The sequence below is a fragment of the Mastigoproctus giganteus genome, chromosome 10 (genome assembly GCF_048544385.1).
Source record: "Mastigoproctus giganteus isolate SK-2022 chromosome 10, ASM4854438v1, whole genome shotgun sequence".
Taxonomy (NCBI): Eukaryota; Metazoa; Arthropoda; class Arachnida; order Uropygi; family Thelyphonidae; genus Mastigoproctus; species Mastigoproctus giganteus.
The window spans coordinates 145,921,700-145,939,607 of record NC_143584.1 but is presented as its reverse complement, the minus strand read 5'-3'; the positions used below and the strand labels follow the sequence as shown (position 1 = coordinate 145,939,607).

Here is a 17,908-nt window from a genome sequence, read left to right as displayed (position 1 = left end):
CACAATTTAAACTTTAAAGCACTTGAACTGTATATTTTTAGCAGAAATTCAGCAGCAAGAAAAAACGTGTTGGAAGAAAAATGGGATGTTTGCAGGTCAGCTTTATCCTTGGCTGAAGTGACAATAGAACCATCTGGTTTTGACAGAGGTGGGCAAAGGTTGCAGCCAATAGCTTTGACAAGAGATAGAAATGCTCGGCTACCATTAGGGCAAGTTTTATACTCTTAGCCTGTTCAAAATCTAGTTTGGACTGATTAACAACTGCTTTACAATTGTTGCAAGCTTTGGTGTAGGCAGAAAATGAAATTGAAGAATTGGAAACAAGCCAGTTACGACATGCAACGTTCTTCTCTTGAACAGCCTTAGCACATTTATTGGAAAACCAAGGTTTAGATAAAGGACGAGATTTTAAAGTGGTGTGTGGAATAAAGGATTCCATTCCTACAAGAATAATTTCACTGACACGAGCTGTGCAAACGTTGACATCTGAAGTTTTGAAACGGTAATCCGACCAAGGAAAAGAAGAAAATAAATCTCGCAGGTCATCTCATTTTGCATTCTTGTAATGCCAAACAATATGAGGTTGGGAATAGCCATGAGATAAAGGCTCCATTGGAGAAGAGACAATCACCAAGTTGTGATCTGAGGTGCCCAAAGGACCACTCACTTCATCCGTGTGCTTAGAAGGGTTGTTTATGAGAAAAAGATCAAGTGTGTTTGCTGTGTGGTTAGGATTGTCCGGTTTTCTGGTAGGTAAATGAACAGTCTGTGCAAGTAATTGCAAAAGCCTCAGCATCTTGACCAGCTGGGTCTGTGTGACTAGAAAACAGAAGCCAGCTGGAGTTCTGAACATTAAAATCACCAAGTAAAATTACCTCACTGTTAGGAAAGTTGGACTGGAGAAAGTCAAGTTGCAAAGAGAGGAAGTCAAAGAGCTCCAAGTAATTAGTGGAGTTGGGAGAACAGTAGAGACAACGGATGAATTTGACAGAATGGGGTAGAGAGATTTTAAGCCTGAGAAGATCAAAAAGAGGAGATTCCAAATTACGAAGTCTCTGATGGGGAATATCGGAATGGACATATGTACAAGTACCACCTTTGAAGTGAAAGGAATTATACAGTGAATAATTTGGGCAGCTAAGATGAGCAGTGGTTGAATTAACCGATAACTGAAATTCTGTCAGAAAAAGTACATGGGGTTTGGCAAACTGAAAGTGAAAATGAACATCATTGAGATTAGAACTGAAACCACGTATATTTGTGAAATGAACTAGGAAGTGTTTGGGAGGTTTAGATCTTTCTGCAGATAAGTGTACTCTATTAGTTTGACAATTCGTGGTGTATTCAATAGTAAGAAAAAGTGGGGGGGGGGACATGCTGTATGAATTAATGAAATTTTTGGATATGGCGTACACATGGTAAGAATATACCCAGATCTTTGACATAATGTGGCCTCGACAATGCCCCCCCCCCACATACACACTACTCGGACTCTCTCCATTCACTTCCTGGCAGAGTAAACATAGCAAGATTATATACATACTAGCTGATCTGGAAGCTTCCTAGAGAGTTACCAATATGTTCGTTCCAGTGTACCAACTAGCGGCCAGCCTACGAACACTGTTTTAGAGTTGTACCATTGAAATGTAAGGAAGTTTGGATCTCGCCATGGTGTTCATCATAACCTCAAAAGACATCAATCATACTGCATGATGGAAGAGATGGGGAACAGTTGACTGCAACTTAGCTCTGGAAACTAAAAATGAATTCCACCACTTCAACCCTACAATAAGCAAAGTAGTAGTATTGCACCGGTTGATGAGAGTCATCTACTACCTAGTATTGTCTGGTAACACAGAGGGGCATCATTCCTCCATGTGGTGTGGGTGCCACACCTTGACCCATGCTTACGTTGTTTCACACCTTGGTGGTCATCCACAGTGTGCTTGTGCATGGTGTTATACTCAGTAGGTTGTATAGATGCAAGTTTGTTCCAACAATCAGCCACCCGCTGGCTGAAAGAAAACTTTCCCACATCTATCCTGCAATCATCCTTGCTTAGTTTGATTTATGTTCCCTTGTGTGTTCTCAGGAAGAGGAAGAATTCCATCAACATTGAGCTTACTCAGTTCATTCAAGGCTTTAAACACCTCAATCAGATCTCTTCTCAGGTGTCTAGTCAACAGACACTGCAATTTCTTGAACTGAAGCCTTTCTTGGTAAGGCTTCAGTTCAGGAAATTGCAGTGTCTGTTGACTAGGCACCTGAGAAGAGATCTGATTGAGGTGTTTAAAGCCTTGAATCTTTTGTTCCTTTCATCAATGTCGTTGCCTTTCTCTACACCAGTTCCAGCAGATCTACATCCTTCCTAAAATGTGGTCTCCAGACTTGTATGCAGTACTCAGGTTGTGCCCTAACCATGGCCTTGTACAAGAGGGTAATCACCTCCTTATTCCTGCTAGCAAAGTTCTGTTTTTGTCATTGACAAAACCTCCCATGAGCTGTCCTGACTGCCTGTCTGCACTGCTCAAAGAACTCTATACCTGAATGCATAATTACCCTAAGGTCTTCTTCATTTTTCACAATTCTGAGTGTAGTACCACACAGTCAGTAATGGTAACTTGTGATTACTGTTACCCATATGAGATTTTGCTGTAAAACCAACAGCAGCAACAACAACGACCCGTATGAGGTACCTTGAATTTTTGAATGTTAAATTTCATCTGCCATTTCTCAGCCCATTGGCCTAATTATTCTAGATCTTGTTGCAGTAATTTACCTTGATTATGTCATTAACCACCCTGCCAACCTTTGTATCATATGCAAACTTAGACTTTAAACCTGATATATCTTTATCAGTAATAAATAATAGAAAACAACAGTGGGACCAGCCCTGGGGGACTACTACACTAATCATTAGTCCACGAAGAGAAGTGCCCCTTTATAATCACTCTCTATCTTCTCCCACTCAACCATCCCTTTATCCGTAGCAATAACTTGCCCTTAATACCACACTGCTCCAATTTGTATAGCAATTATTTATATGCTTACAGTATCAGAAGCTTTCCTGAAATCCAGGTATATGATATCAAAATTATTTTTGCAACCAGTTATCGTCCATTAGTAGAGGCATGCTACCTCGTCAGCAGACGAGGTAGCCTCGTCTGCTGACGAGGCTACTAGTGACGGTCGTGTTCAAAGCCGCTAAGTGGATTTTTCTTATTTATTGATTTGAAATTATTGTTTTTCTAAAACTTTTGATTTAAATTTAGTAGTATAACATTATTTTGTGATTTTTTGATTAATTTGGTGTATTTATTCTTTACTCGGCCTTGTAAAAGTATCGGTAAGGGTTTCCACGTGTTCGTAACTACCGTTCGTAACTACCGCTACCGTTAGTAACTTTCCCGCCATTGTGATACCGTACTAGATATACCGTAGGTTATATACCGTACTAGATAGCGTTAGTTGAACTTCGTTAGCAGTTAAATTGTACGTTTAAATAAATACATATAACGACTTAGATTACAAACGTAATATAATTAATAACATAACATAATTAATTAATAAATTAATAGAATCATGACTCAAACCAGAGCAGCAAAACAAAAGGCTCAAGCTAATGGAAGTGCTGTGGCTCAGAGCAGAACTGAGGGGGGCAGTTGTGCTCTGACTCACAGCCTTATAAAATGCACTGTTTGCTTGATGTTTGCAGAGCAATCGGGTACGGGACATTATACTGCCAAGAGGGATGTCTTTGTGTGTGCGCGATGCAAGGAGTGTATCGATATCAGGCAACAACTCGGCGTTCTTGTGGGCCTATATGAGAGCTTGAAGGATAGGGTGGATGCCCTCGAAGAAACTAAATTGAGGGGACCATCAAGCTCTCAGCTGCCCACATCAACGCCAGAGCTTGCACTTGGGCATCGCGTGACACAGAGACAACCCCTAAGGCAGAATGCGCTGGTCCCGAAGGAACTAGTAGTTGTTGGTGACTCTATTGTCAGGGAAACGGGGAACATGCTTTGTCTATGTCTGCCAGGGGCAAAGGTTGATGACGTTGTAGAGCGAATATCATCTTTTAAGGGCACAAAAGGTGATATAGTTGTACACGTTGGCACTAATAATATTAAGAGTAGGAGACTGGCAGAATTACTTAACAAGTACAGGTCACTGTTGAACAAAAGCCGAGAATTAGGGTTGAATTTGAAAGTGTCTGCAATTCTGCCCAGACACGATAGGAGGGAGTATATGATGAGATCCTTGTCGATCAATTCGGCCCTGGAAAGATTGTGCAAGGCTCAAGGGGTAGAATTTTTTTCAGACTGGACTGTACTTGTTAACAGGAGAGATTGCTTCTACAGGGATGGGATACACTTAAATAGAAAGGGTGCAAGAATATTTGCTGATGCTATCGAGGCAGTGTTAGGTGGGTCGGAAAACTGCTAGCTTGGGGGGAGACAAAGACCAATAGATTGACAGTAGCCACTGGCAGAGGTGAAAGAGATTCTTGCACTGCTTCTATTAGAATGAGCAGAAGCCTGAAAAACAAGATGCATGGTATTTCAGAGACTGCTGGGAGCCATTGCGGTACAAGTAAACACATGGGTTGTGTTAGGGTAGCTAAGAATAGAAACAGGTGCAGGTATACTTGCGTGTACACCAATGCTAGGAGTTTAGTAAATAAATTTGATGAATTTGAGGTATTGCTCAAAACATCGAAGGCAGATATTGTTGGGATATCAGAGACGTGGTGTCACACAGATATAAGGGATGCAGAACTGCAATTTGGGGAGTACAACGTCTACAGAAAGGATAGACAGGATAGGAAGGGGGGAGGGGTTATGCTATTAGTTAAGAAACACATAAAAACCAAGGAAGTGAAGCCAGTCGACATCGCTGGACAGTGCAGTGTGGAGTCAGTTTGGACTGACATAACCATTGGGAGATCAAAATTGAGAGTAGGAGTGTGCTATAGGCCTAATGACTCTGATGAGTATAATAAGGTACTGTACAGGGAAATAGAGTGGGCCAGTAAATCAGAGTGTCTTATAATGGGAGATTTTAATTTCCCAGATATTGACTGGAATTTGGGGGCTGGTTACTCACACACTAGCAGGGCTTTTGTGGATTTATTGGATGATTGTTTTCTACATCAGCATGTTCGGGAGGCAACTAGAGGGAGTAATACTCTTGATTTGATTATCAGCAGTGATTCTTCATGCATTAAGAATCTGCAGATAAATGAACCACTAGGTGGCAATGATCACAGTGTGCTGAAGTGGGATTTACTCAAAGAGGTAACTACCATTAGGGGTAAAGGGAAGGGTTATTGCTTCCGTAAAGGCGACTACGATGGACTGAGACAGTATTTAAATTCTATACAGTGGGACCAACTGATGATGTTACCAACAGCAAATTCAAAATGGGAAGCATTCAAAGAACTTATCTTGGAAACTACTAGGCTTTACATACCAACTAAGAAATATTGTTCGCGGTTTAGGCCTAAATGGATGTCAGATGAACTAATGAGGCATATGGCAGAGAAGAAAAATGCATGGGATACATACAAATTAACACATGACACAGACACCTATGATAGATACAAGTTGATATGCAACCAAGTTACAAAGGAGGTTAGGCAGGTGAAGGCAGATTATGAGAAATCCTTGGCTAGGGATGCAAAGAAAAACAGCAAGGAGTTCTTTACTTATGTAAACTGTAGAAGGAAGGGGATGAATCAGATTGGTCCACTTGATATTGATGGGTCAAGTGTTGATGATCCTGCTCAGGTAGCTAACAAACTAAATGAATATTTTGCATCGACATTCACACATGAGGCGTTATTCAGCGAGGGGAATGCCAGAGGTGGATTCAACTCTAGCAGTAAGCTACAGAATCTTGAAATAACTGGAGTAAAGTGGAGGAGAAACTGTTGAAGATAAACACAAGAAAGGCACCCGGGGTGGATGGGATCTATCCAGTTATATTAAAGGAGGCAGCAAAGGAAGTAAGCAAACCCTTAGCCATAATTATGAGAGCTTCCTTGGACTCAGGGGAGGTACCCATAGACTGGAAATGTGCAAATGTGACCCCAATTCACAAAGGAGGATCAAAGGCTGACACAAGTAATTATAGACCTGTGAGCTTAACTTCTGTTCCAGGAAAATTAATGGAGGCACTGGTTAAAGAAGCACTGCAGGATCATTTAGACAAGACTTCAGTTATAGCTCAGACACAGCATGGTTTTGTTAAGGGGAAGTCTTGCCTGACCAACTTGATTGGGTACTATGATGCAGTCACAAAAGAACTGGATGCAGGGAATAACTTTGATATTATATACTTGGATCTTAGAAAGGCTTTTGATACTGTTGCACATGGAAGACTGCTACACAAATTAGAGCAGTGTGACATTGGAGGCAAATTGCTGCTATGGATAAAGGGGTGGTTGAGGGGGAGAAGACAGAGAGTGGTAATCAATGGACACTGCTCATCGTGGACTGATGTTATTAGTGGAGTCCCTCAGGGCTCAGTGTTGGGTTCATTATTGTTTTCTGTATTTATAAATGATATTGATGATGGTATATCGGGCTTAATGTCCAAGTTTGCAGACGATACAAAGGTTGGCAGGGTTGTCAAGGACACTACTGACACTATGCTGCTGCAACAAGATCTGGAAAGGTTGAGCAGATGGGCTGAGAGGTGGCAAATGAAGTTTAACATTGACAAATGTCAAGTACTACACATGGGAAACAGCAACCCCAGAGCAACGTATCAACTCTGTGGTACTACACTGACAGTGGTAGAGAATGAAAGGGACTTGGGGGTGGTTGTGCAGGCAGATATGAAGTTCTCTGAGCAGTGCAGACGGGCTGCAAGAGTAGCTGATGGTGTATTGTCAATGATATACAGGAATTTTTCCAGCAGGGATAAGGAGGTGATTATTCCATTGTATAAAGCGATGGTCAGGCCACACCTAGAGTACTGTATACAGGTCTGGAGGCCTCATTTCAAGAAGGATGTAGAGCTGCTGGAACGAGTACAGAGAAGGGCAACAAGATTAGTGAATGGAACAAAGGGGTGCTCTTACGAAGAAAGGCTTAAGTTTTTCAAATTACAGTGTCTGGAGACTAGGCACCAGCGAGGTGATCTGATAGAGGTGTATAAAGCCTTGAATGGTTTAAGCATGCTCAGTGCTGATGGGATTCTTCCTCTAGCTCAGAAAAATCACCTGAGAGGGCATAAATTCAAATTGTGGAAAGACAGATGTAGGATAGACGTGCGGAAATTTGCCTTTAGCCAGCGGGTGGTTGGTTGGTGGAACAGACTTCCATCCCTTGTGGTGGATGTTGATAGCCTAAATAAGTTTAAGGCTCAGCTGGACAGGTATTTTGAACAAACAGAGGGGTGAAGTGGAAGTGGTTTTTTTTTTTTTTTTTTTGGCTGATGCTGCATAAGCTTGCTTTCTTGCATCAAATGCCTCTACTAATGCTAATGCTAATGCATGTGATGCAAGAAAGGAAGCTTATATAGCATCAGCCAAAAAAAAAAAAAACCCTTCCCATTTCACCCATTTATTCATTACAAAAGTTTGTCTAGTTTGGCCTTCAGTTTATTTAGGCCATCAACTTCCACAACGACAGATGCAAGTTTGTTCCGGCACTGAACCACTCGCTGGCTAAAGGCAAATTTCTGCACTTCTATTCTACAATTGTCTTTCCTCAGTTTGAATTTATGTCCCCCTCAGGTGCAGAATCTGAGCAAGAGGAAGAATCCCATCAGCATTCAGCTTGCTCAACCCATTCAAGGCCTTATACACCTCAATCAGATCACTTCGCAGGTGCCTACTCTCCAGGTGCTACAATTTGCAGAACTTAAGCCTTTCTTGGTAAGAGCACCCCTTTGTTACCTTTCTTTGTACTCGTTCTAGCAACTCTACATCCTTCCTAAAAGAGACCGCCAGACCTGTAGACAGTACTCAAGGTGTGGCCTGACCATTGCCTTGTATAATGGGATAATCACCTCCCTGTCCCTGCTAGCAAAATTCCTATATATCATTGACAAGACCCCCATGACCTACTCTGGCAGCCTGTCTGCTCTGCTCTGAAAACTTTACCAACAGATCTTTTTCATTCTCCACTACCCTGAGTGTAATACCACAAAGTTGGTACATTTCTCTGGGGTTACTGCTACCCATATGCAGTACTTTGCATTTGTCAATGTTAAACTTCAGTTGCCACTTCTCAGTCCATCTTCCCAAATTTTCTAGATCCTGTTGCAGTAGCACACTGTCATTAATCTAAAGGGTTTGCATATCCCCTTTTCTCTCTCCCTTATTATAATTGGATAGATCCCATCCACCACAGGCAGATTTTTTATGATTTCCTTTCAGTTGTCACAAAATCATTTAGCTTCCCATTAGAGTTTGATAAACGTCTGGCATCCCTTTCTCGAAAGAATTTCTCATGTAGAATGTGGGTGCAAAATACGTATTCAGTTTATCAGCAATTTGAACAGGATCATCAACAGTGGAACAGTCGATATCAATCAGCCCAATGTGATTCAATCCATTCCTTCTACTGTTAATATAAGCATTGAATACTTTGCTGCTGTTGTTTGCATTCTCTTTCAAAGACTCCTTGTAATCTTGTCTAAGATGCTTTGTGACATGATTATAGACTAATTTATATTTACATTCACTGGTTAAAGAAGCAATGCAGGGCCATCTAGATATGAATGTAGTTATATGGCAGTCATAGCATGGGTTTCTTAAGGAGCAGTTTTGTCTGACCAATCTGATTGGACACTATGATGCAGTGAAAAAGGAACTGGATTCAAAAAATAATTTCGACCTAATTTTTTTAAATTTCAGAAAAGCTTTTGATACTGTTGCACACAAAGGGTATGGCATTAGAGGCACGTTTCTTCTATAGATAAAGGGATGGTTGAGTAGGAGAAGAGATAGTGGTTATCAGTGGACACTGATGTATGGTACAACACTGAGGACAGTGGAGAACAAGAAGTCCTGGAGATAATTGTGCTGTCAGAAATGAAAATTTTTGAGCGGTGCAGACATGCTGTTAGGACAGCTCATTTTGTTTTGTCAACAATATATATATAAATTTTGCCAGCAAGGAGAGGCAACAGTATACTCTTACCAAGAAAGTTCAGTTCTGCAAACTGCAGTGCCTAGAAACTAGGCACTGGTGAAGAGATATGATTGAGATGTTTAAGGCTTTAAAAGGATTGAATAATTTAAATGCTGATGGCATCCTTACTCTTCCTAGGCAACACACGTGAAGGATCATAAATTTAAATTGAGGAAGGATGGTTGAAGGAGAGACATGGATAAATATGCTTTCAGCCAGCAGGTAGTTGATCATCCTACAAATCTTCCTTCTGCTGCTGTGGAAGTGGATAGTTTGAGTAAATTCAAAGAACTGGACAAATTAATAGAGGGGGGATAGACAAGTGATATAGGAAGTGTTTTTTTTTTTTTTTTTTTTCTGATGTTGTGTAAGATTGCTTTCTTGTGTCATGTCATTTGCCAATACTAATACTAATTATGCAGACTGGCTTCCAGGATAACTCACGAGGGTTTTGTCAATGATATGCAGGAATTTTGAAAGTAGAGATAAGGAGGGGATTATTTCATTGAATGAGACCTTAAGTGTAGTGCACAGGTCTGGAGGACTCATTTCAAGAAGGATGTAGAACTGCTGGAATGGGTACAGAGCAAGGAAACAAGACTGGTGAGAGGAACAAATGGGTGCTCTTACCAAGAAAGGCTTCAGTATTGCAAATTGCAGTGTCTGGGGGGACTAGGCACTTGTGAGGTGATATGATTAAGGTGTGTAAGGCTTTGAATGAATTGAGTAAAATCAGTGGTGATGGGATTCTTTCTCTTGCACAGACTACACTTATGAGAGGGTACAAATGGAAATTGAGAAAGGATGGTTGCTGAATAATGTCCAGAAGTTCACCTTCAACCAATGGGTGATTGATTGTTGGAACAAGCTTCCATCTGTTGTTGTGGAATTGGATAGTTTGAATAAATTAAAGCATGAACGAGAAAAACTATTGGAGGGTATGGATAAGTGAAATGGACATTTTTTAATTTTGTTTGGCTGATGCTATATAAGCTTGCTTTCTTGCATCATTTGCTACTGCTGATACTAATACTAAATACATTTTTATATATAAAAGAGTAACTCTTTGTATTTATAAAAATAAACTCTAAATATCATTCACATTTCCTGTGTGACAATTGCCAGCCCCAGATGGGGAACGAACAAACAAACAAGAAAATGACAAACAAATCCAAATACAGCAGGCCCCCTTTATAACGCGGTTTGCTTTACGCTGATTCGCTATAACGCTGTTCTTATATTATAACCCGTATCTGACTATAACGCTGTCACAGATCACTATAGCGCTCTTTTACAGATTACATTTTTGACATATTTAACAAAATCGTTTCATTTGATGGAGTCGATAGCTTGAAAATGAATATCAAAACAGCATTAAAACGTTTCCCACGCCGACTTGAGGAATTTTCCCACGCTCAGTGAAATTTTCTCGCACGCTAATTTAATTGCAGTACAGTGACTTGTTACGTAGTTCCGAGATCAACATTTTAAAAAATGATCAAATATATTGCTTGTAATATTTGTGTTATATGCATTTATCCGAAGTCTAGTCATCACTCAGTACAGTATTAGACATCGTGCGTAACGGAAAGTTTACTTGAACATTGTATCATAATTAATTCAACCAACGCGGTTATATTTCCGAAGAGCTAATAATGACCGACAGGAATGAAAAAGCAACGTCTGGGCGCAGTACGAAGACTATAAATGTAAGAAAAAGACTGAATTTGAAAATTAAATTACACGTTTTGAAGCGAATCGATTCCGGTCAACGACAAGCGGATGTGTGCCATAATTTAGGACTTGCAAGTTTAACTGTAAGAACAATTATAAAAAATTAATTTTATCAGCGGGAAAGATAGCTGTTCCACTGCAAGCAACTAGGGCTAGGCCGGCTATTAGGATTGAAATGGAAAGACTAATTTTATTGAAGATAATATTCCAATGCAGAAGTCAGTTAAGTTAAATATTTAAAAAAAAAAAAAAAAAAAAAAAAAAAGAGAGAGAGAAAGAGATTAGCCAATATGATGATCTGAAGAAAACTCGCCTAAAAAAAAAAAAAAAAAATGTGGAACCATTTAAAACTGGTAAGGGCTGGTAGAATATATTTAAAATCCAGGGAGAAGCCGCTAGTGCAGATCAAGGAGCCGAAACTTTCAAAAAAGAACTTGTTAAAATTATTGAAGAGAGGTATTATGTGTTATACTTCTCAACAAGTTTTTAACATAGATGAAGCGGGACTTTTGTGGAAACGAATGCCTAAAAGAAGTTTCATATTGAAAGAACAAAAAATATGCCAAATTTCAAAGCGGCGAAGGATCAGTTGACTTTATTGTTGGGTGGTAACGCTGCGGGCCATTTAAAATTAATATCCCTTTTAGTTGATTTGGAAGAGGGCCAAAGTTCAACTCAAAATCCACACATTTTTCATGATTAAATTCATCCATTAAATTAAATCAATTAAATTCATTATTTTAATTGGAATTTTAAGTTTACTTTTGATACGCAAGTAGTTACCACATAATTATACGTATGTAATGCAGAATATTTTATATGTGCAAATATTTGAATATTAAATATTTTGACCGACATTTGTGCATCTTTTCATTACCGTTTATTGTTGATTAGGAAATATCCTATGGCACTGACCGCAGCTCACAAATACATATGTTACCTTATGGGAAAGCGGCGCTTGCTTAGCGCTCTGTTTTTCCGGAACGAATGATCAGCGTTAAGCGGGGGTCACCTGTATTCCCATCGTGTGGTATATCCTAACTATAGCCAGCATCAAATGTCTACTTGTGTAATATATTTAATTAACACTAACAAGGTATATGCACGTACAAATGATACAAAATTTAAAGAAATATTCAAATTCAGCAGTGTCTTACATCTAACAATAATTTTATTGGCAAACTCTTTGAACTCCCTTTGGTATTGCTATCATAAAACACATGGCAACCTTGAACTATCTAAACTGCCATGTAAATGTTCTAGTCTGTCTCAGATCTATGTAGTTCTGACAGTCAAATAATATGTGCTGACTAGTTTCTTATTGAACACATGTACATTGTTCAAAATCAACCAGGGCGCACCTTTGTAGCCAGGTGGGAAGGAGCAGCAGTGCGTAGTACACGCTTCTTGATTAGGCCGGGGTTTGAGCCCGTCACCACCAAATACGGAGGATGCGGAAAGGTCAGGGAATGACCACCACATATTCCCGGAGCAATATGGCCTAAGTTGCTAATGCTCCTAAAAACCAAATAACAAACTAACAAACAATCAAAATCAACCAGATCTAGCCTATAAAGTCTTTCCCATGCCCAAACACATCTCCAGACAGAAGCACTGTTTTACTATTTCTGTAGTTGATGAAATATCCACCTTGGAAAGAAATTGAAATTTACTTCCTTTATCGCTGTTCTGCCCTCTTCCATGCTATTTCTACATTATTTTTCTTCTTTTCCTTATTTTTTATTTTTTTCACATTTCATCAGTAAAATAATTTTTTTCCAACTTCTGCTACAGTGTTATCCAACTCTTCATGCATATTCTTCCTCACATAGTATCTCAACCACCTATCCATTACCTCTGGATTGGCTGGTAGTGTCTCAGCCAGCACTCGAATAGCATCATTAGATGTGGTTGTAAATGCATTGTAGATAATAATAAGTACAAATTTTTGGATCAGTATCAAAGTTATTTTGATGTAGGAATTCAGTACTTTTCTATACCATACTGCTGCTTCATGTGAACTAAATACTTTAGTTCACTTACATATTTTATCAGTTGCCCTTTCAGCCTAATTGTAAAATGCACTGTTGGTTGAATTCACCTTTCACAAGCATCATAGGTGTTTTCTTTATCAATATCTCAAGTTTATGCACTTTATACCAGTTCTCAGTTCTCAACAATACTTCTTTTGCAATCTCTTCCAACTCTTTTTGTGTATTAGTCTTAACAAATACCATCACATCACATCATCATAGGCACGTGATGTGTTGATGTGAGCTGCACAGGATCCATTGAGTCAGTTAATAACAGCATTTTATAAAAATGGAGCTGCTATGGAACCTTATGGTGAACCTCTCATTAACTCTTTTTCTATCTTCTTATATGATATTTGAACACAATCTGTCAAATGCAACAGTATAATCTAGTGTTATTGCCAACACATATTTATCTTTTGCATTCTGTGCTTCCTTCGTGAATTTCACCAAGGTATCCCTGCCAATCTACCCTTAGTATATCCACACTGCCTATTTGAATTTAATCCCATCAAACAATATTAATTTCCATTTGTTTCCACAATACCTTTCAAAATGCTGATAATAGCACCACTAGTTTATACGAATGTAGATTTTTTTTTTTTTTTTTAAACATTTGAACAGACTAGTTTATCCAATATAGTCTTCACATAAAGACTAAAAAAAAAGCTAATTTTTTTTTTTAAAAAAGGACATGATATTGTAATTGTTTTTCATGTTTTTCCCAACAGTTTTTTATTTATTTTTCTTACAACTTAATTTTATTTGTTTTAAGAAGGTTTATGTCTTTTTTTTTTTTTTGGGATATATGGAAAATTACATGATGTCATCAGCAAGTCAGACTTTAATTGAATCTGGCACTCTGTGGAAAATGCTTAAATCTAAATATAAGCAAAATTGACGTTAGCATTAGCAAAGGCATATGATGCAAGAAAGTAAGCTTATACAGCATCAGCCAAAAAGTTTCAAACAACTGTAAGGCTCATGTTTACTTATTTGAACTATTAGAAATATGCAGACAGGTTTTATAAGTTAAAAAAAAAAAAATAAATAAATGGCTGTTTATTCTAAGTGAAATTCATGTTTTTTTTTTGTTTTTTTTTTCACATCTCTTAAAACTTTTTCAAAGACCCTCATTACTTCTGATATATTTTACAATTAAACTTTAAAAGTTGTAAACAACAAGTTTACAGGTTCCTGATGATTTGGCTAGTATATGTTGCTGGTATGAAATATTAAGAACGAATAAACCTTCCACTTTTATGTTGGTCCTAGATGTGTGGAAAGCAGATTTAACTAATGAATGAATTATCCTCTATTATTCTATCCACTTATAATATTTAAAAAAAGAAAAAGATGTTCTTATTTAGACTCTGGAAAGACAACCAGGTCAGAAGAGTTTACAATAAATCACATTGTATTTAATCATTAATGGTTAATCATATTTAGTAGTCATGGGCTTGAGCCATGGTTCACTCAAAGAGTGTATGCTACTGCACTCTCATTCTTGACCATTTGGCTATATCAGGCCTATAAAGTGACACAGAGGAGTGCTGTTTGTTAGAATTGACAAACGTATATTTTAAAAATTTGACAAACATTTTTTTTTTTTTTAAAATGCTGTATTAGATTATTAGCTTAATGCTACGAATTGTTCATTTATAGGGACATGTGACATCATATTACACCTCAGCTCTTCAGAAGTATACATCTTTCCAGAGTCATGCCACTGATGAAGTCAGGGAACTCCTGACAGTAGATGCTGGAATTTTATCGCTCACTAGTAATTCTTTGCATCTGTCTTCTAGGCGTGGGCTTACAGTTTTTAGACATAGGTGAATATTGCAATGTAATATTTACAGGTTGTTTTTACAAGTTTTATTATATACTATAATGTGAATTATCATGCTACTTATAACACCACCAGTATGATAACTTGTTTTGGGACACTAACAAAAATATTTATGGTAAAACCACATTTAATTCTTGTCCATTAACCATCTCACTCATTAAATTATTTTGGGAAATTGATGCTGTTGTTTTGTATTTAAGAAATATTGAGGGCTAATCAAAGAAGAATATTGAGATTGAACTGGCGAGATATTGTACTTACACACATACACACCCTGCTGTAAGGATGGATGTATATATATATATATATAGTTAATGTTAGTGCACCATACCCAACTTACATGCATGGGAGGTTAATCCCCTTTCCAAAATATCTGATTGGTGAAATATGTATATCAATGCATCAGCTGTTTCAACAGCTTTTGAAATACCTGCCAGAAGGTTAAATGAAAAGGGGGGGGGGAAATCACAGGAGCTGCATTTGTTGACTTTGAAGGCTGTCTCAACTGTTGAATACTTTTTTTTTTTTTTTTAAGCTAATGTTTGAAAGCATGCTGTACTGGTAAACATTCCTGTGTCTGCATTTCAATATAAAGTGTGTGGACTTTTAAACACATGGTTTTTTTCAAAAAATATCCTGTTTTTTTGCAAAATATCTGACTTTTTTTCTTGTTTTTGCCCAAAAATATCCTGTTTTTTTGCAAAATATCTGATTTTTTTTTTCTTGTTTTTGCCCAAAAATCTCCTGTTTTCCTCCTGCTTACAATTATCTGCATGGAAGCAGAATTTATTTTGCCTCTGTCAAGAAATTAAAAAAAAAAAAAAAAAAAAAAAAACTTTCTCTCATATTATTCCCATAGTCAAAAAGTTGCTATCCAGTTCTTTCTTGATTTTTTTCTGCACTCTTCACCTCAGCCATTCTTTCAGGCAATCTATTTCAATGTGCCCAAAGGTAAACTACATAAGATCAAGTCTACTGTCACTTCTTGAGAGTTTATATTTGTGCCTTCTGGTATAACCCTTGATTTTGTTATTTGTTCTTAATATTTATATATATTACTGTATTCTTTTTTTTTTTTTTTGAGAGAAATTTCTTCCTTGCCTAAATTGCCTTGTGTTTTGGACGCAGTTTTTGCGTCTTTTTCTGGAGACTTGTTTCAGGTTTCGCCTGGCCGAGTGGGAGAGATGGACCTCCCCTCTCCCACTTCGAACTCTGTCCGGTTTGCCTGAAATGATTTTCTGTGTTAAATTTTATGTATTTTGTAAACACTGTAATTATCTTGTTAATATCATTGTGCTTTTGTTTGATTTGCTGCTTGCTCTCAGAATTGAGAGTAACTGATTTTATTGTGTTTTTGAATCAGCAGTTGTTAATCTTAAATGTTTATATTGTACATTACTTGTGTAGTTAGCTCATTATTATGTTGAAGAGACAGTTTTTCTCTTCTTACATTGCCTGTTTGGCTCTGAGGAGTGGGATGGACCTCTCCCTGCTCCCTCAGATCCAACCTTCAGTTGACTGTTCCGGTTGAGTGAGATCATTTTCCTCTCTAGGCTGTTTTACTGCTGGGGCTGCTTCTCTTGCTGCTTGTGTTTTGATTTAATTTTGTTTTCCTGCTGGGCTGATTATTTGTTGTATTTTTCTTTTTCCTGCCTGATTGTAGCTGCAATCAGTTAGGTTTTTGCTAGTACAATATAGTTCTTGGTCTAGCATTTTTAGTTGTAAATGGGTTTTGGTTCTGAGGGTATAAACTTAGCATTAGTAGAGGCATTTGATGCAAGAAAGCAAGCTTATGCAGCATCAGCCAAAAAAAAAAAAAAAAAAACCACTTCCACTTCACCCATCTGTTTGTTCAAAATACCTGTCCAGCTGAGCCTTAAACTTATTTAGGCTATCAACTTCCACGACAAGGGATGGAAGTCTGTTCCACCAACCAACCACCCGCTGGCTAAAGGCAAATTTCCGCACGTCTATCCTACATCTGTCTTTCCTCAATTTGAATTTATGCCCTCTCAGGTGATTATTCTGAGCGAGAATCCCATCATCATTGAGCATGCTCAAACCATTCAAGGCTTTATACACCTCTATCAGATCACCTCGCTGGTGCCTAGTCTCCAGACACTGTAATTTGCAAAAATTAAGCCTTTCTTCGTAAGAGCACCCTTTTGTTCCATTCACTAATCTTTTGCCCTTCTCTGTACTCGTTCCAGCAGCTCTACATCCTTCTTGAAATGAGGCCTCCAGACCTGTATACAGTACTCTAGGTGTGGCCTGACCATTGCCTTATACAAGGGAATAATCACCTCCTTATCACTGCTAGAAAAATTCCTATATATCATTGACAATACACCATGAGCTACTCTTGCTACTCTGCACTGCTCAGAGAACTTCATATCTGCCTGCACAACCATCCCCAGGTCCCTTTCATTCTCTACCACTGTCAGTGTAGTACCACAGAGTTGATACGTTGCTCTGGGGTTGCTGTTTCCCATGTGTAGTACTTTACATTTGTCAATGTTAAACTTCATTTGCCACCTCTCAGCCCATCTGCTCAACCTTTCCAGATCCTGTCGCAGCAGCATAGTGTCAGTAGTGCCCTTGACAACCCTGCCTACCTTTGTATCGTCTGCAAACTTCGACATTAAGCTTGATATACCATCATCAATATCATTTATAAATACAGAAAACAATAATGGACCCAACACTGAGCCCTGAGGGACTCCACTAATAACATTAGTCCACGACGAGCAGTGCCCATTGATTACCACTCTCTGTCTTCTCCCCCTCAGCCACCCCTTTATCCACAGCAGCAATTTGCCTCCAATGTCACACTGCTCCAATTTGTGCAGCAGTCTTCCATGTGCAACAGTATCAAAAGCCTTTCTAAGATCCAAGTATATAATATCAAAGTTATTCCCTGCATCCAGTTCCTTTGTGACTGCATCATAGTATCTAATCAAATTGGTCAGGCAAGACTTACCCTTAACAAAACCATGCTGTGTCCGAGCTATAACTGAAGTCATTCTAAATGTCTTGTTTAAATGATCCTGCAGTACTTCTTTAACTAGTGCCTCCATTAATTTTCCTGGAACAGAAGTTAAACTCACAGGTCTATAATTACATGTGTCAGCCTTTGATCC

General features: G+C 38.4%; 1 protein-coding gene across 2 annotated transcripts in view; it reads left to right on the top strand.

Moving 5' to 3' along the window:
- PAN2 (PAN2-PAN3 deadenylation complex catalytic subunit PAN2) overlaps positions 1-17,908 on the top strand; it is a 588,859-nt gene that overhangs the window by 22,815 nt on the left and 548,136 nt on the right. For both annotated transcript variants that reach the window (XM_090383685.1, XM_090383686.1), the window contains exon 3: positions 14,582-14,751. In XM_090383685.1, coding sequence (XP_090239811.1) covers positions 14,582-14,751 — 170 coding nt within the window. The remainder of the gene's footprint in view (positions 1-14,581; positions 14,752-17,908) is intronic.